This window comes from Chelonoidis abingdonii, chromosome 2 (genome assembly GCF_003597395.2).
Source record: "Chelonoidis abingdonii isolate Lonesome George chromosome 2, CheloAbing_2.0, whole genome shotgun sequence".
NCBI classification, from domain to species: Eukaryota; Metazoa; Chordata; order Testudines; family Testudinidae; genus Chelonoidis; species Chelonoidis abingdonii.
Window position 1 is genome coordinate 76,247,787 of NC_133770.1, and position 19,572 is coordinate 76,267,358.

At 41.1% G+C, this 19,572-nt stretch overlaps 1 protein-coding gene across 4 annotated transcripts in view; it reads left to right on the forward strand.

Moving 5' to 3' along the window:
- The window catches only part of LRRC3B (leucine rich repeat containing 3B), a 71,973-nt gene extending 53,028 nt beyond the window's left edge, over positions 1-18,945 (forward strand). For all 4 annotated transcript variants that reach the window (XM_075062470.1, XM_075062469.1, XM_075062468.1 and 1 more), the window contains one exon: positions 17,727-18,945. In XM_075062470.1, coding sequence (XP_074918571.1) covers positions 17,890-18,669 — 780 coding nt within the window. In that variant the 5' untranslated portion in view covers positions 17,727-17,889 and the 3' untranslated portion in view covers positions 18,670-18,945. The remainder of the gene's footprint in view (positions 1-17,726) is intronic.
- The last annotated feature ends 627 nt before the right edge of the window (positions 18,946-19,572 follow it).

Here is a 19,572-nt window from a genome sequence, read left to right on the forward strand (position 1 = left end):
CAACAATTTGTAGCCTCCATTTGTTCTTCCTTTTGTTCTTATGTACTTTCTCCATAAAAACTGTTTTCTTTTAAGGCCCCAAAAAGGGAGTAATGGATGGAGTAGCCCGTCCCCTCATTATTTTCATTTCCAGTTAGGGCTAATATCTATCTGTCATACTAATTTTGACTCATTAACTTATGGCTTCACTTTTTGACAAGCATAATTAACAAGCAGTTATTTAATAGGATCAACTAATTCAGTTATTCTGCCTCCCTTTTGTTTTTTCCCATCAATATTTGTAGTTATAGGTTATTATAACATCTTATGAACTTTTACATTCTTTTTACAGCTGAGCTCACAGTTAGGGTAAATTTGTAGGCCCAATTGTCACAACAACCCTTATTTGCTTTCAGTTGCACTGACTGGTATAGTCGCCGTCATGGTGGCCAGGGATTGGGCAGATATTACAGCTCCTGACCATGCTTCCTTTTCCCCCAGTCATGCTTTCTACAGTGGGGTCTATTACACTGGGACTATGCCAATTCCCCCATGTTTGGAAATCTTAAAGTAGACTGTTCGATCTGCTTTCTGGAAGCTTTGTTATGCAATAGTCAGTTTTATATACTCACTACTGTGTTCCTTGCTGAATATTCCCTTCAGGTTGGCGGGCTGATGGCTGCTTTACTGACTTTATCAGCACAGCTTCCCCAGCCTAATTATAATGATGCTTTTTCTGATTTTCTTCTCCTGTCAGTGAAGTAACTGATACGTGCTGTTCATTGCTTTTTTCAAATAGTCCCACTTTATAAATATTGTGCTAACTAGGCTAGCAAGTGCTTAAACATAAACTGTACCTCATTATTCTTCCTGTATCTTTTTACTTGTATATGTTTTACCTTGTTTGCCTTCCTTCAAGAGAAGAGACCACGGCATGCATAGGTGAAATTTATCAATAACATCTTTAAAGGCATTCTTAAAAGATGGTCATGCCGAGTCCCCTAGTTTAACCAGACATGGAACTGTACAAGTCTTTACTGTAGCCTGTTCATTGTCTAATAAGATTCTGTAGCATTTGGAAGGGGCTTAGGTAGGCCTGAACATGACAGGATGAAGAAGGGAATGAGTGCCTTTAAAAATGAGATAATGCTCTCTAGACAATCTGGTTCTCATTTCTCTTCAGAGGGAAATATACTTACAGAGTCATCAGTTTGGGACAATGCCTTTCTCACCACATATTTTGGAAAAAGAGTTAGATATTTATATGAACAAGAACAGCATCTGCAGTCACTAGCTAGGATGAAATTGCAAGGACTTTCAATGCTTATGTATACACAGATCACCATCTGAAGTCAAGAAGACATTTTTCATGGTATGGTTTTGCAGAATTAAGTGCATTATGGGAGGACTTACGCATTTCCTGAAGCATCCACCATTGACCAGTATAAGAACTAGGTACTGATTAAGTGAACCACCTGTTTCTTTCAGTTTGGCATTTGTTCCTGTACCATGTAGGAGAAGTTGCTAAGTGAATATGTGAAGTTGACCTTTTTATGTCTAAAATGTTTATTGGATCCTTCTGTAACCTGCTTCAGGGCTAGCTATCACAGATACTTCCAGCTCAACCAGTCTTGAGAGTGGAACTTGTATTTGAGTTCATCTACCCTAGAAAAAATTATTTCAGGAGTTTGTCATTTTTCTAGGGTAGATGGATCTAAAGAATGCTGCTGAAAAGAGTTTAATTGCTGGGACAAAATCTTTTTCCATATTGTTGCAGAAAATGTGATTGAGACTGTGATGTTGCATTCCATGTGTTTTATGGAAATATGTTAAGGATAAATATGATGTAACTGGAATATGCTTCATGAAAAAGGTCTCTTGTAAGGTATCATTACAAATCTTATAATCTACTGAGTGTGTTCATCCTATGTATGAATGTATCATTCTTATTTTTAGTTTTAAATACATGAAGTATTACTCTCAGGTACTATTGTAATTGTGCAAAGTGTAGGCCATTATTGGTGGCTTAGGATTTTAATAGCTCTCATTAACTAGAATAATTAGTTGTAAATGACTCTGTTTACTTGTAAGCCTTCCTGTGTCCCTGTGAGTCAGGCCGGAAAGAATAGAGGCTTGTGGTCTCACAGGACATGTGACCATGTCACCTGGTACTGGAATCCATCTTAAACCTGGTGCTTTTCCTTTTAAAAGGAAGGGTGGGGACCCAGAGAGACAAAAGATTCCTGCCTTGTGCCAAAGCTATAAAGGGGGGTGGAACAAAACAAAGTGGAGGTGCAGTCATGAGAAAACCCCTAGTTACCACCTAAGCTGGAAGTAACAAGAACTGTACCAGGGGAAAGGCTTGTGCCCAGACTAAGAAGGAATCTAGTCTGTGAAAGATACTTATTGGAACATCTCTGAGGGTGAGCTTTACCTGTATTCAGTTTCTGAAATGTATTAGGCTGAGACTTTGATGTTTTGTTTTATTTAGCTTGGTAACTTACTTTGTTCTGTCTGTTATTACTTGAAATCACTTAAATCCTACTTTTTATACTTAATAAAATCACTTTTGTTTATTAGTAAACCCAGAGTAAGTGATTAATTCCTGAGGGAGCAAACAGCTGTGCGTATCTCTCTATCAGTGTTATAGAAGGTGGACAATTTATGAGATTGCCCTGTATAATCATTATACAGAGTAAAACAGATTTATTTGGGGTTTGGATCCCAGTGGAAACTCAGTGTCTGGGCATAGGTGCTGACTTCTGCTACCACTAGTGGGTGCTTGACCACCCCCTTGTCCCTGGCCCTGCCCTGACTCCAGCCCTTCCATGAGGCCCCACTCCTGCCATGCCCCCATTCCAACCCCTTCCACAAAGTCTCTCCACTCCTCCCTGCCCTTAGTCTGACTCCTTTCCCATATCCCCGACCCCGCCTCTTCCCCGTCTGCTGTGAGTGTGCCATGTTCCTGCTTCTCCCCCTCCCTCTTGGAGCCCCCAAACAGCTGTTTGGTGGTGGCAGGAAGAGCTGGGAGGTAGGCGGAGGAGCAGGGATGCAGCGTGCTCAGATGCGGGGAGAGCGGAGGCAGAGAAGGAGGTGGTCAGGGAGGGAGGGCAACTTGGCTGCCTGTGGATACAGAACACCCACTAATTTTTTCCCCATGGGTGCTCCAACCCCAGAGCACCCACAGAGTCGGGGCATATGTGTTTGGGTGCTGGAGGTAGGTGACTTGCTGAGTGGTTTTCAATTAAAGCCTGCAGCTTTGAGGGTGTGGACCAGACCTGGGTCTCTGTTGCAGCAGACTAGCGTGTCTGGCTCAACAAGGCAGGGTTGTGGAGTCCCAGACTGGCAGTGGAAAATGGACTCAGAGAGAATCTCAGCACGACAGGTGACAGCCTCAAGGGGGTCTCTGTGACCGAACCTGTCACAGAGACCTCATAGTCTCGACTTCTGTAGTGGTACTGAAAATGTTTTTGTCTCATCTACACTACAGTAATGAAACTGTCCTCTGAAGCAGTTGAGATGGGAACAGAAAACTCACTTATAATCACTGTTAATAGTGGGCCATTTCTCCATCACCTGAAAGAACTCTAGTGATGTGACTGAACATACTGAAAATGTGTTTTTAGAGTCTGTTTCATGAGTAATTGCTGAAGTGTCTGAAAATTTATCCTGGTAATTAAACAGTTACACTTGTAAAACCTAGTTAGTGAGAGTTCGATTTGTATTAAAAGTTTACCTTGCATAATATTTCTGCTCCTATGTCAAATTGCATATGAAATCTTGCTTATGTTTATTTATCTATTGAATATATTGCTTGTGGAAGATATGAGAGAGATGATTAGCCTATTATGGTCCACCTAAACCAGGGGTGGCCAACCTGTGGCTCTGGAGCCACATGCGATTCTTCAGAAGTTAATTTGCGTCTCCTTGTATAGGCACTGACTCTGGGCCTGGAGTTACAGCTTTCCAGTGTGCCAGGAGGTGCTCACTGCTCAACCCCTGGCTCTGCCACAGGCCCTACCCCCACTCCACCCCTTCCTGCCCCCTCCCCAGAGCCCTTGCTCCTCCCCCTCCCCCCCCAGAGCCTCTTGCACCCCATGAAACAGCTGATTGGGAGGGGGAGGGATGTGCTGATTGGCGGGCTGCTGGTGGGTGGGAGGCGCTGGGAGCATGGTGGGAAAGCTGATGTGGGGGCTGCTCGTGTATTATTGTGGCTCTTTGGCAACGTACATTGGTAAATTCTGGCGCCTTCGTAGGCTCAGGTTGGTCACCCCTGATCTAAACCATAAGAAAGGGATACAGGAGAGAATCAGGAAAAAGTAGATATCACTGAATAGCTTACAAAGTAAAGGATGGTGGCAGCAAAACAATCAATTAAAGCCCTTTTCGATCTTTGCCAGGATTCAAAGATCTCTAACAGCAACCCTGGGCAGCCGTTTTGGTTGGTTGGTGGGTTTTTTGTTTGTTTTTTATTGTGCTTCTCCCATTAAAACCAATTCTCAGTCTGACCTATGTGTTTCCCACAAAACACTTCCAAGATTAGAAGCAACATACAAAGCCTGGAAGAGAGAGGTAATTGCTTTTTTCCCTATACTGAGCTTTTCTTGTATTTCTTCACACAATTTTTTGTCAGTTCAAAATTATAAAATTAATTTCTGACTTCAAGAGGAAAAAGAAGAAAAGTCAAATACGTTTTTAACATGAACTCAACCCATCAGTCTAAAAGTGCTGATTCACTTGCCCACACAGTATAATTAAGTAAGCTGTTAATCTGTGCAGGGGCAATACATTCAGTGATCTTGCTATCAGAAAGTAATTTATAGCTTAAAATGTTCATGCAGGCTCTCCTTAACTATTTTATTACTGCATAATTGTTAAGAAATGTTATTCATACTCAATGATCTATTAACTGTTTCTTATAACAGATACATCTATAACCAAAAATGTTTAGTGGACAGGTATGTAGTGTTAAAAAGATATTTATAATAGAAGTCTTGAAGAGCTGAGAATGTCCGTTGACATTTCAAGTCCTGTATTAAGAGAATATTATGGTGTGGGTACATTAGGTATATCATTAGATAATGAATCTGTTATGTAGTTAAGTTCAGGCTTTCACTGATTAATCATGACATTTCTATTATTCATTGAATCAGTGATCTCTCCTGAACTTTATCTCTCCTCCTCATTTGCTGTTGGCGTTTATTCATGATTTTTCTAACTGCCTAAGGGCTTAGTTCTGTAAGCTGCTGAAAATACTCCACTGTCATAGACTTTCATTTGGAAGCTTAGGGCACTTAGCACCTTCTAAGCATCTCTTGACATCTCTCTCAAGATTGCTCTATGTAGTAGTGCTACTGATTACTTGCTTCCAAGGCAGCCATGCACTTGTGCCATCAGCTAGGTAGTGTGGGGATTGACCAGAATTGTCATCTCTCTCCTTTGCTGTTGATGCTCATCTAGAAACAGCCCGTGATGTTAGACTTCATTGCCTACTTGCTAAATTTTCAAAAAAGTACCTTTTGTGCTTTCTCCCATGCTGCCCCATATCTTTGGGAGGTGCTCCCTGCAAACATCTGCAAAATGATCTCATTATCCACCTTCAGATCCTTCCTTAAATCTCTCCTTTGCCCTAATGCCTACAAAATCTTGACAATGGTGAGGCTGCTGGTGTACTCAGATCACTGGCTATTATGTTGATTACTTGTTTCCCCCGTCCATCTATATCCATCTGTTGTCGTCTCTTGTCTTTATATTTAGATTGTAAGCTCCTGAGGGCAGGGACCGCCACTTTGTTCTGTTAGTACAGTGCATAGCACAATGGGAACCTGGTACATGACTAGGGCTTCTAGACACTACGGTAATACAAATAAATAATAATATGATGATTAGTGAACCCACCAGTGAAACCTGCACCCAAAGCTAAGGTTGCCAGTACCCTCCATGCAGAGACTGAAGGCCAGATTCTAATTTCTTGCTCTGTGTTCTTGCTTCAGAAATCTACCCTGAATGTGTTACCCAGGCACTTTAAGAATTGTACAGCTCAGATAGTAAACCTTTTTTTTTTCTTTTAAGTTAATGTATTGCGTGAAAGCAGCCAGATTGATATCTATGAAAACTACAGTCTGCTAGGAATAGAACTGGTAAAGCACAAACACATAGTGATGCAAACTTTTCTCTACTCTCCTGCCAGTTATCCTCAACTCCATTTTGAGGGTATCATCCGTAACCATAGGGGAAATGCAGTCTCTGCACCCACTCAGTCTTCTGCCTCTTCTAAGACTTTCAAAACGTATTGACGGGTTTTGTGATATACACCTCTGTCTGCAAGGAACTGAACTAAAATCATTAACTTATTTCACGTACACTAACATCTGAACAGTCAGTTGGTAATAACATTTGCACTCTACTAGCCTGGACTAGATTCCGACCTGTACTTGGAGGCTCAATATCTCCTCACCAATATTTTTAAACATCTGTGGATGGCTTCTAGCTATTCCCAAGCAGAGTGGGGAGAAAGTTCATGGAAATGTTCCCTCTCTGTGTGCACAGGCTCAGAGGGCAGCTAGAATCCAGATGTTTGTGCCCTCAAACCTAGAGTATAGGAGAGTTACAGGGCAACATAAAGTACCACACACACTGGAGGGATTGTGGCTGCACAGGGACATGGCTAGGGCCTTGGTGCTGTGTATCAGCTTGGGGTCTGAGTCTGGTGAAGGATGGAGTGTAAGCTTCACCCTTTGTCTGCGGGGGGACTCTACTGACATTCTGCCTGTGCTAGCTCTTCATAAGCACAATGTCTGTGGTCACGACCACTATTGCAATAAAATCCGCCAATGCACCTGAGGGCCTAAAAGCCACAATCTAGTGTTTAAGAAGGATAAATTCCCCTTCCCTTTTGTCCTATTTTCCTTACTCTTTTTAATAAAGTAAATATCTCACTTTGTGGGGGGAGAGTGAACTGTTTGCTCTTCCCTACTGAATTCAGATTCTGAGTTTTAGCTACATGTGGTTGTTCTCTCACAGTACTACTCACAAGATAGTATTTGTAGGGATATGATAGTATATATAGTTATAAGAATATTAATGACAGAAAAGAAAAGTGAAGCCACAAAATCTGTCTTTGGATATGGATAATATGGGTATGTGGTATGTTTGCTATAAAATACTCACAGCATAAGACTGGAGCTGTGTTCAATAAAACTTTTCTCCATTGAGCTAACTTTTAAAAAAATAAATATGGCAATTTTAGAACAATGGCAAATATCCATTTTTGTCAGTAAGGAAAATAGGCCAGATTCATTAATGAACATGTCTTTTCTATCTACCAATATATCTAATTTTCTGCCTTTTTTTTTTTTTTTTTTTGGAAACTCATAATGTATCTTTTAAAATGGAAAGAGCGTTTCAGTTATCACTTGGAAATCCGGTAAAAAAAATAAGCTTATTAACTATGTTACCTTCTTAATGGGTTCTTTCAGACATTTTTTTGTTGCTTTATTTTAAGTTCTAGTCTTCTCTGAAAAATGACTGTAAAAATCGCATTGTGGGATTCTTTGTTTTTGTGCAGCATTAATTTACACATAAAAGGATAGTTTCTCTAAATGTCAGCTGCAGACTCAGACTGGACTAAAAAGTCAAGCTGGGTCCTTTAGGTTGTATTGAAGGCTAATGGGCTGCACAGCTGTAACTGAGGGTCTATTTAGAAGACAGTAGAGTTGTCCAAGCAAATCTGAAGGCATAATCTAGTCTTCAACTCTCTATTACGGGTGGTGGTAATGTGTGAGGAGGAAAGAACCTATCTTGACATTTGGAGCACAAGGCTGTTCTTTCAGGGCTATCAGTTATAGGAGGAAACCCTCTCTTTTTTTTTTTTTTAAACTAGAGAAATTGGATATGGACTCAGTGAGCCATGATAAACATGGAACTTCATGAGAACTTTTTAGAGTACCATGTCTAAAATTGGCAACAGCAAAGCATCTGGTTGTTTTTCAAGTTTTTTAAGTGTGTCTAGAATCAAATTTTTTAAACCACTAAATCAGTGATTAAACCAATTCTTTCTAAATCAGGTGAGTTAGTAGGGCATTGTGAATTTCATGAAGATTTTATGGAAACAAACGTATTGTCAGTAATTGAGCATATAAGCTTCAGCAATAAGAAACTCCATATCTGAGTAACAATCTCCACATCAGTAAGAACAAATAAAAGCTGTGGGCCAGATCCTTTGAAGTCAGTGGCACTACAGCAGTTTACACTAGCTTAGGATCCACCTCTTTAGTAAAAACAGGTTGAGGGGCGGAGAGTATTCTAGTCATTCCTGAACAGGAAAAAAAAACAGAACTGATGGAGAGAAGTCTCGTGATCCTCATATAAGTATGATGCATATAAATTCTATGTCTATCACAAGTATAATATCAAGTATCCTTTGCATGTGGCATGACTGAAGTACAATACATCTTAGACTTAGTGCTTTGTGTTTTAACGTTTTCATCTCTAATAACCTTGTGGGTATCTTTCTAGTATTGGGTGAAAGGGCCCTGAATAAGTTCATAATCTGAATTTTCTTACCTTGGATATCACTATGTTTATGCTTTTCACCTATGTGCAACATCTGCTGAAAGGTTTCTGAGATTGAAATGAGTGCTGCCATCTTCCGTTTCCTTGGAGAGAGTATTGGGGGCAGGATGAGAAGACACACTAGCTTTTCCTGTGACCTCATTCAACTTGTTCCTTTAGGTGGAAAATATTTTGGTTTATGTGGAACAAAAAGAGCCTAAATTTTCATAATTACGACTGCTCTTAAGGCCAGATTCTGCACTCACTGAGGTCAGTGGCGGGTAATTTGCATTTCATGGGTAAAACAAAGGCAAAATCTGACCCAGGGGGCTAGGTTTGTCCTAGAGCACCAGCACAGCACCTGGCGCAGTTCCCTGTTGGTAGAATACCCATCAGGAGATGTGAAAGTGGTCAAAACATCCCTTATATCATGGCAGACAGTGAAACAGGTTAGCCAGGAAGGGTGTGGGGTTAGGGAATGCACTTGGCACCTCCCAACTGTGACTTTCTCCTTCAGAGCTCCTCTGGAGCTCCAGTAGAAGATAAAGCTGCTTCTTCAGGCCAGCCCACCAGAAGCCTACTTTTTTTACTCCTCTCTTTCAATTAATTTTAATTAACCTGGCCCCAGCAATTTAGGTGCTCATCACCTAAGGAATTAGCAAGTTTGAGACAAGACCAAAATGAGTGTTTCAGTACACTCCTGATTCTAGGCTGCCTCTAACGTATGCTGTGAGTTTTCATTTGTGATTATTTTAGTTTATTAGTTGTTAGATTTAACTACTTATTACTTTGTAGAGGATCTCAACTAGGGTGACCAGATGTCCCGATTTTATAGGGACAGTCCAGATTTTTGGGTGGCCTTCTTATATAATAGGCTCCTATTACCCCCCATCCCCATCCCAATTTTTCACATTTGCTGTCCGGTCACCCTAATCTCAACAGATATGAGATGATCATTGGTAATTTTTGAAATCACAGCTATGTTACCAGCTCACATTGTAGTTTTGGCCTTCACAACCTATCCCCTGGCAACAAGTTCCACAGGTTGACACTGCATTGTGTGAAGTGCTTTCTTTTGTTTGTTTTAAACCTGCTGCCTATTAATTTCATAGTGACCTCTAGTTCTTCTGTTATATGCATAGATCACTTTCTTATTCACTTTCACTTTTGCCATACCATTCATTACTTTATAGATCTCTTTCATATTCCCTCCCGGTTGTCTGTTTTCTAAACTGAACAGTCTCAGTCTTTTTAATCTCTCCTCAGATGAAAGCTGTTCCATACCCCTAACCATTTTCATTGCCCTTCTCTGTCTTTTTTCCAATTCTAATGTTCTTTTCTGAGATGGGGAGACCAGAGCAGCATGCAGTGTTCAAGGTGTGAGCATACCATAGATGTATATGGAGGTATTATGATGTTTTGTGTTTTATTATCTATCTTTTTCCTAATAGTTTTTAACATTCTGTTAGCTTTTTTGACTGCCACGGCACATTTAGCAAATGTTTTCAGAGAACTATCCACAATGACTCCAAGATCTCTTTCTTGAGTGGTAACAGCTAATTTAGACCCCATCACTTTGTATATATGGTTGGGATTATTTTTTTCAGGGTGCATTGCTTTGCACTTAACATCCTGTGTAGCTTGCAAGGTGTTGTGGATACAGGCAGTAGAAGCAATTGGAGGCTCACCTGGGCTTTGCAGAAAGGGTGCAGGTGGGTTCAGAGGCAGAAGATCTATCCTCGTCACCAAAATGTTGCATCAACCAGGCAAGGTACGAACAAACTTCAACAGGACTTTATTTTTAGAGTGGAAACCTCTTTACCAAGCTGCTGCTGCACCCTCTTAACTCTCACTCTGCCTCCTGAACTCCTCCCCCCCCCCCCTTCCTGTTTCTGGTCCTTTCAGACTCCCAACAGCCAGTGTTCCCAGTTCTAATAATCACAAGCAACCTCTCAACACCACACTCAGGTCTGGGACTCACTCTCAGATCCTGTGCAGTGAAGACCGATGTATATAATCCATTTAGCTTTTCTGCAATGGCCTGGTCTTCTTTGAGTGTTCTTTTAGCACCTCAAATGACTAGTGGCCCCACTGATCATTTGTCAGGCTTCCTGCTTCTAATGTATTTTAACAATTTTTTGCTGTTAGTTTTTGTGTCCGGAGCTAGTTGTTCTTTAAATTATTTATTGGCCTGCCTTATTATACTTTTCTTATTATACTTGAGTTTATATTCCCTTCTATTTTTCTTACTAGGATTTGAATTCCAGCTTTTAAAGGATGCCTTTTTGCCCTAATTGCCCCTTTTACTCTTATGTTTAGCCATGGTGGCATTTTTTGATCCTTGTACTGTTTTTCTTTTTTATTGCAGGTATTCATTTAGTTTGAGCCTTTATTATGGTGTTTTAAAATGGTCTGCATTCAATTTGCAGGCATTTCACCCTTGTAACTGTTCCTTTTAATTTCTATTTAACTACCTTCCTCATTTTTGTTTAGTTCCCCTTTTTGAAATTAAATGCTGCTAAGGTGGGTTTCTTTGACATTTTTCCCCCAACAAAGATGATAAATTTAATTACTTTATGGTTGCTTTTCTGGAGTGGTTCCACTATATTCACCTCTTGGACTACATTCTGTGTGCTCCACTTAGGACTAAATAAAGAATTGTTTCTCTCCTTGGGTTCCAGGACTAGCTCCTCCAAGAAGCAATTATTAATGGTGGCTAGAAATGTTATCTATGCATCCCTTCCTGAGGTGACATGTTCCCAGCTAATACGGGGATAGCTGATATCCCCCATTATTGTATTTTCTGCCTTTGTAGCCTCTATAATGTCCCTGAGCACTTAACAATCAGTCACCATCGTGGTCAGGTGGTCAGAAGTATATTCCTACAGCTCTACTCTTATTGTTTAAGCATAGAAATTCTGTGGTATAGTTTGATTCATTTAAGATTTTTACTTTATTTGACTTTATGCTTTTGTTCACATTTTTTCACAGTGCCACTCCCCCAGCAATGTGACCTGCTCTGTCATTCATATATATTTTGTACCCTGGTATTACTGGTCCCATTGATTATCCTCATACAACCAAGTTTCTGTGATTGTCATGGTATAATTCCCAAATCTGAACCTTAGCGTCCAAACTGTGGGAACCAGCATGAATCCTCTAAGCTTAATTACCAGCTTAGATCCTGCAGTGCTGCCACCAATCAGGACTCTGAGTGCCCGATAAACTCTGGTCTCCCCAAAACCTTCCCTGGGGACCCCCCAAGATCCAGACCCCCTGGATCTTAATACAAGGAAAGTAACTTCGTTTCCCTCTCTAAGGTTACGAAGAATACGTAATTCAATACCCTTTGAAGTCTAACACACAGAGATATAACAGAGAGAGCAGGTTTTCACCCCCACTTCTTCAACTCCCACCAAATTCCCTGATGATGCAGACTCCCTTTCCCTGGAGTCTTAAACCCAAGATACCAAAAAGATCAATTAGATTCTAAAGAAAGAGGAAAACTTTAATAGAAGGAAAAAACAGAAAAAATTGGTCTCTGTATCAAGATTGAAATATTACAGGGTCTTTTAGGCTTATAAGACAATAGAAAGAAAGTTTTCTCGCAGCAGAATACATTAAGATACTATTCCAGCAAAGTATCACAATCTGCAAATAGAAAACCAATTTAAAGACTATAAAAACCGCCTTTTTACCTTACTCACTATTCTGAATAGATAAGAGACCTGTAAGCAGTGAGATTGGCAGAATACCTGGTTGCACCTCTAGTCCTATCCAGGACCAGAGAGAAACAAAGCCAAACCCAAAAAACCAACAAACCAAAATGGCTTCCCCCCCTTGAGAATTGAAAGTATCTGTTTTCCTGATTGGTCCTCTGGTCAGGTTTGTTTGTTACCTTACAGGTGAAAGAGATATAACCCTTAGCTATCTTTTTGCAGACCTAATATTCAATTCCCTCATTTAATGCGCAGGACGTTTAGTTCACGCCATCCATCTTTAGTAAGTTAGACTTTAGCATTTTTATGAAGAGAATGGGGAGGAAAAGGTATCAGCTAAGTACTTGTCATCCCTATTAGTCATTATTCCTACAGAAAACATTCACGTGAGATTAGGCTTGTTGCTTTTATTAGCTGATAAATGAATAAGCACAAATTTGTGGAAATTCTTTGTATGAATAAAGTAATAAGAATTAATTAAGTTTAAGGAACATTTCTAATGGCATTCATGTCCTTTACAAAATCAGGTCAGATCCACTGTGAGATAAAATGCCTTTCTCTTTATTATTATTTGTTTATTTTATTCTGTAGCAGCCACATAGGCTACAATAGAAGATCATCAACTCCAATAATGCTAAGACGTGGTGCAGAATACTAAAGTCCAGGACGTTGTTCCAAAAGCTTACAAAGTATGTTACAAAAGAACAATAACTTATGGATGACATGACTAATGAGGGTTAAATAGGTGAGGTTGAAGAGGTGGGTGGATGATGGTAAAGTTAAAAACAAGCAGTATCTTAGCACAGAGGTGTGGGCAAACTAAGGTCCTCGCCTGGACCTTGAGCTTCTGGCGAGGAGGCTTAGCCCCGTTCTCCCTCCTCTGCTGTCCCTCTCCCTGTAAAGCCACGCCGGCGAGCCAATGCGGGCAAAGTTCTGGGCGGGGCGCGTGTCGGCTCCTGCCAGGTGCGTGGCAGCGGCAGACATACTGCTCTGAGCAGCATGTAAAGGGACTGGGAACAAAGGGGCTTGACTAAAGGGGCAGGGAGTCTGGGATGGAGAAGCAGGGTGGTTGGATGGGGCAGAGGTTGGGGGCAGTCAGGGGATCGGGAAAATGGGGGGCGGGGGTTGGATAGGCATGGGAGTCCCGGAGGGCCTGTCAGGGGGCAGGGGTGTGGATAGGGGGTGGGCAGTCAGGGGACAGGGAGCAGGGAGGGTTGGATAGGGGGTGGGATCCAAGAGAAAGGATAGGGGCAGGGGGTCCCAGGAGGGGGCGGTTATGGGACAAGGAGCAGGGGGGTTCGATGGGTCGGAGGTTCTGAGAGGAGCGGCAAGGCGGCGGGAAGTGGGAGGGGTTGGATAGGAGGTGGGGGCCAGGCTGTTTGGGGAAGCACAGCCTTCCCTACCCGGCCCTCCATATAGTTTTGCAACCCCAGTATGGCCCTCGGGCCAAAAAGTTTGCCCACCCCTGTCTTAGCACATTGAGTAGTAGTCATAACGAGCCTCCTGTATAACCTTTGTCAGCAATCTCAAGAGTACATTGAGCTTAGAGTAACGATCACATTATTTCTCAAGTTGCAGTTTGTACGGTTGTGACCACCCTGGCCAGAGTCACTATAGAGTAAAGTTCAGGGGGCAGAATGATAGAAACATTTGCTGCTATTCTGCACCGTGATGCTTATCAGTGTTCTTAGAGTTCAGCATGGCATTTGTGAATTTGTTTGCTTGGGTGGACTCCAGCTCTCTTAGAAATGTGTCACTCACCTCTTACTTTCCTGTACACTACTCTCAGGCTCAGGATCTTAGATATGGAGACATAGCAGGAATCCTTTTGGAGAGCTATGTAAGTGGTCTTGCTCACAGACTATTCCCATTATAATTAATATTCTGCATTTGTTAAACAGTAGTCAGGTAACATCATCTTAGAAATTTGGTGCCATGCATTTGTTGTCTGACAAATTATTTTTCATTGGATTGATAACTGTCAAATGCTTTACAGTTCATAAAGTTAATTCTTGCATTTTCATAAATGATATTAACTCATTATGGAAAACACTGATGTAGCTATACATCCAGGTATATGCTGGCAATCAATTTATGCTTTGTTTTCCCTCCAGGATATGTTGAATACTCATTTCAGTACAGGCTAATAAATGCATTGCCTGAGCCTCAGGCCCTGGTGTGGAGGACAATGACAATACTTAATGTTGCTGTGAAATCAGCAACTGAGATGCCTGCAGGCCACTTAAAACAGCTTGAGGGGGGAGTTTTATTGCTGTTGGGCATTCTTGTAGTAAGGATTCCAGTATTACTTATTAGTAAAAAGTTGCAGTGTATGAGCAGTAGGTTGTTTATGGTACATGGTATGCCTCACAGGAAGGAGTGAAGAAACAGTCAATTTAATAATTAAGAAATACGTGATAGGAAGGAACAAGTTCATGGTGAAACTGTGTGTGTTAGTGTCCACTACTTATAGGGTTCTCTTCCTTTTGTAATCCTCCTGTTTCTGTGAGCGGTGAGGTTCTTTGTGAAGAGTGGAGTGTATTCTAAGAGTCAGCACCTGTTCCCCATTTTTGGAGAATGTTTTTGCACTGTTGAATTTAATTTGAGCCCAAATACTGCTGTGATGGGAATTCTCTGTATAGGTTTTAATTCAACAAATGGTGAGACAAAAAAATGAAGGAACATAAATCTCTCCTACCTGTTATGTGGTGGGGATATGGGTCTGCCCTGACTTCTGGGTGGGCAGGGAAGGTCAAGGCAGCCGGTTTTCCCTTAGTAATGTGCAGGCCTGTGTCAACTCTTCATGCTCCAAGCTGGAGCTGGGCAAGCAGGCTCTGGTGGGGAGAGGAGGGCTGCAGTTACTCGGTGCAGTAGTAGCTTGTACACCTCCTCATGTGCTGCTGGAATAGCTGGCAGGGACCATGGGGTTGTTAGCTAACCTCAGGGCCGGCTCCAGGCACCAGCCAAGCAAGCTCGTGCATGGGGCAGCAGATTCTATGGGGCGGCATTCTGCCCAATCCTAGGATGGCACAGCCGCTTTTTATTTATTTATTTATTTATTTTGGTTCGACGATCTGGCTGCCCTATAGGGAGTGGCGGTGCAGAGGAGGGGAGCACCTTGCTGGGAGCGGGCTGTGCACTCCGTCTGCCCCAGCCAGTGCCAGGTCTGCAGCAAGCCCGGCAGCCCGCTGAAGCCCTGGCCGCCCCACTTCTTTCTCCTCCCCACTCCCTCCCCTTCGCCTCTACTAGCCGGGGCACGTCTGCAGCGCAGGGAGTCCCCCTGCACCCTGGCTCTGGCTGCCCTGCTTTTTTTTTTATTTTTTTTTTCTCTCTTGCTTTGCCGTTCTGGCCACACCACAGGTTTGTTTGTTTGTTTGTTTGTTTGTTTGTTTGTTTGTTTTTGCGCTTGGGGCGGCAAAAATGCCAGAGCTGGCCCTGACTAATCTAGTGGAGAAGAGATCCTGTTGCAGCAGCTCCCACCACCACAGGCATGGTGGCAGACCCACACTGTGGAGCTGCCAACATTAGCACTTTCCTGTTCTCTCTTAGCCTCAGAAAGGGCTCAACATTGTAATCAGCACTAAGCTCTTCTGGGCAGGCTAATGAAACACTGTTTTTTTGCAGCCCATAAGTGTTTTCTGTCCTCCATGATAACAGCATTGTGCACAGGACTGACCTAAGGTTTTTAGGGAGATTTAGCAAGATGATTCTCAAGGATACACCCCAAACATAATGGATTTATTTTACATAAAGTGTTTGTGTGTGTCTGGTCATTTAGGTTCTGCCAAGCCTCACTTTGAAGACTGAGAGCCCAGCTACTGCTTTCTTCAGCCTTAGTGTTTTTTTGGGGGGAGGGGTTGTTTTTTTTTCCCCTTCATTTTACAATTTCATGGCTAGCATAGCAAGAAAAAGGGATAGAATTTTTTTTTTCTTTTAATGAAAACTGAGATTCCTGTTCATGGAGCCCAAATGCCAACTCTGTTAACAAGCAGCTTGTGCAAGATCTTTCCCAGCTCACCAGTGCAAAAGTGAATGTGTTTAATTGTCTTGCAGATATATTCTGCAGGAGGCTGCTGTGGAATTCTTCAGAAGTTCCAGTATTCTACTGAAGCAGCACTGGAATACTCACATGTAATGTACCTGATACACAAAGAAATACCGGAAGGCATGTTTTGTCCTGATGTAACTGCAGCAGCAAAGTGGTTAACTAAAACTCCATATGTGTTGGGTTAAAAATATTCAGTAATCTAGAGAGTCAATGCTGTGGTGAGCTGCCGGAAAGTGTGGTTAGTTTATGGATTCTGCAGGATCCATAACGGCAGGCAGAAGAGATTGCAATATAGATATCCTCTGTTCTCCATGGAATCTCACAAATCCCTCCCTATAGGGATTTCAGTTTTCATTGGACTTCCCTGCATGTTAAATATCATGTATGTGTAAATATAACTCAGAAGCCTTGAAAATGTCTGAGCTGCTAAAAGACTAGAAAGTGTGTGAATAAAAACAAATGGGTTGGAATGGTTAGCAATTCATGATTTAGCATAATGTGGCAGGGGGGAAATAATGAGGTGGTCTGTGACTCCTTATAGGTCAACATATCATAGTCTGCATTTGTGTTTCTGTTAAAGTAATATGCTTCTGCATATTTCCATCTTTTCCCCTCTGAAGATGGCTTAAGAGAGATTAATCATTTTCTTATCTTCCCTTGAGATATAGTATACCTCGAGTGAGTTTTTGTTTATTGCACAGACATGGTACTGTGTGTCTCTTTTGTATTTGCTTTATTGCTGTTTTCTGTATGTAACTTATATACAATAAATCTTTTTAGGCAGAAAATGGAAGATGAAATTTCTTTCTTTAGAACTCTCCAGAAATATCTAGCAACATTTCGTGAACTAGAAGACTCAAAACATTCAGAAGCAAAAAAGGAATCGAGGGGGGAAATACATACATGAAATATGGATTTGTACTGTGCCTTCCAGCAATATTTGTCTCAGTTGTTTTTATAATGAGTGTATTCATTCAGAAAAATGTTTCCTCATGTAAGTCCAAATTAGAGAATTTCCAATAGGAAGTATTTCATTTTGAGGTCATTAATTACAAAAATATTGGCCTTGTTTGTCACTGTTGCTGGTGTTGAACTGTAAATCCTGTTAATGTGCCTTCTATTGTAACTTAGAAAATGTAATTACATTTTATGGCTGTTATTTTAGTAAGTCTGTGATAAAAACAAACTACTGTTTCTTGTAATAATTGTCTGATATTAAACCCAAACCTCTGCAGTTCAGAACTGTTGTGGTCTTATCGTTTTAAAAATGTGTTGCAATTTTAGTATTAAACTGAGATTAATGCTAATAGGAGTTAGATGAGTAAATTTCCTGTGCACTTTTCAGTTAGATTACATTTATTTCCTTTGAAATGAACTAATTTGTATTGTATTGTACGATCTAAGGAACCTTTTTCTTCTCTCCTTAGGTGTATTTTTAAGACGAATACTGACCATGAGGAAGTCCACTTATTAGTCTACTTTTGCTAATTCTGCTGAAGAAAATGAAGCTACGCTTTGGCTGTACAGAATCTTTTACCACCACTGTTGGGTAAATGAGAAGTGGTTGTGTGATTATGCTGACATCCCAGCATGCATTTAGTAGACCTGTGGTTAACTCGTTCCCTCTCCATGTGTCTGCTCTTACAAAGTTTTGTCCTCATGATACTGTGCTTTCATTCTGCCAGTATGTGCCCAAAAGGCTGCCTGTGTTCTCATTCTGGAGGTCTAAATGTCAGTTGTAGCAATGCAAATCTCAAGGAAATACCCAGAGATCTTCCTCCTGAAACAGTCTTACTTTATTTGGACTCCAATCAGATAACATCCATCCCAAATGAAATTTTTAAGGACTTGCATCAACTGAGAGTCCTCAATTTATCCAAAAATGGTATTGAATTTATAGATGAACATGCCTTTAAAGGAGTGGCAGAAACCTTGCAGACTTTGGACTTGTCTGACAACCGGATTAAAAGTGTGCACAAAAATGCTTTCAATAACTTAAAAGCCAGAGCCAGAATTGCAAACAATCCTTGGCACTGTGACTGTACTCTGCAGCAGGTCCTGAGGAGCATGGCATCCAACCATGAAACTGCCAACAATGTCATCTGTAAGACTTCTGTGTTAGATGACCATGCTGGGAGACCATTCCTCAATGCTGCCAATGATGCAGATCTTTGTAACCTTCCTAAAAAGACTACTGATTATGCCATGCTAGTCACCATGTTTGGCTGGTTCACCATGGTGATATCCTATGTAGTTTATTATGTGCGGCAAAATCAAGAGGATGCAAGAAGGCACCTTGAGTACTTGAAATCCCTGCCAAGCAGGCAGAAGAAACCAGAAGAAGCTGATGACATTAGCACTGTGGTATAGTATCCTGAATACAACTGACTTTGAGATGGCAATTAGATTTGGATGGCACTAAAACCAGAGGTCTACAATGAATGTTATAAGTAAACATTTAAGACTTTTTTTTTTTTTCAGTTTAACTGAATTATGCCATTGTTGATCTTTTTAACAAAGGTTTTTGTTTGGGTGGTATACGTTAATTGTTTCTCTGGTGGTATTCTAAAGCAAGTAAACTAGTATGTAAACATTAGTTAGACCCATTTAATAACAAAATTTATTTTTTTAATTTAAAACCAAATAAAAGCTTAACTTTGAACCATGTTAAACAGAGTAATTTATTGATCAGAAATATGTCTAGTGATTAAACCTGTTTGGTTTGTCAATGAGATTAAAAATAGTAGTAATCCCATGGGTCATAACACTCATAAAGTCCCGGGAACTCCAGTTCACAGCCAGGGGCTGCTCCTGATTTACTCGGAGGAAATCAAATGAGGAGCTGATGAATAGTAGCCCTTTTGTTGTTTGCCTTTCGAAAGGAAAGGGGAGTGGAGGTTGGGAGAGCAGGTAGGCAGTAAGTTCCCGTGGGCTTAAGAAACAGAAGATATGGTGGAGCTCTGAATAGCACTTCAGCTGAGCTAAGGAGCAGCAGCCATGAGGAAGCCTGTACTCCAGGATGCCACAGCCAATTGGACAGATACGTAAGTACCAATGAGATATGGAAATAATAGTGTCAAACCAAACCTTAAGGATTGATAAAATGAATTTAAATGTAAGCAGGAATACAGTCTGAAAAACAATGCGCTTATAAACCTGTAGCCACTGCAGTCTATATTTTCATACTCCTTACTGAGCATGTGTACTGTTTCCACAGGTATTCTAATTGCTTTGCCAAGTGAAAAAGACAAGACGTGGTCCTTGTCTTGAAAA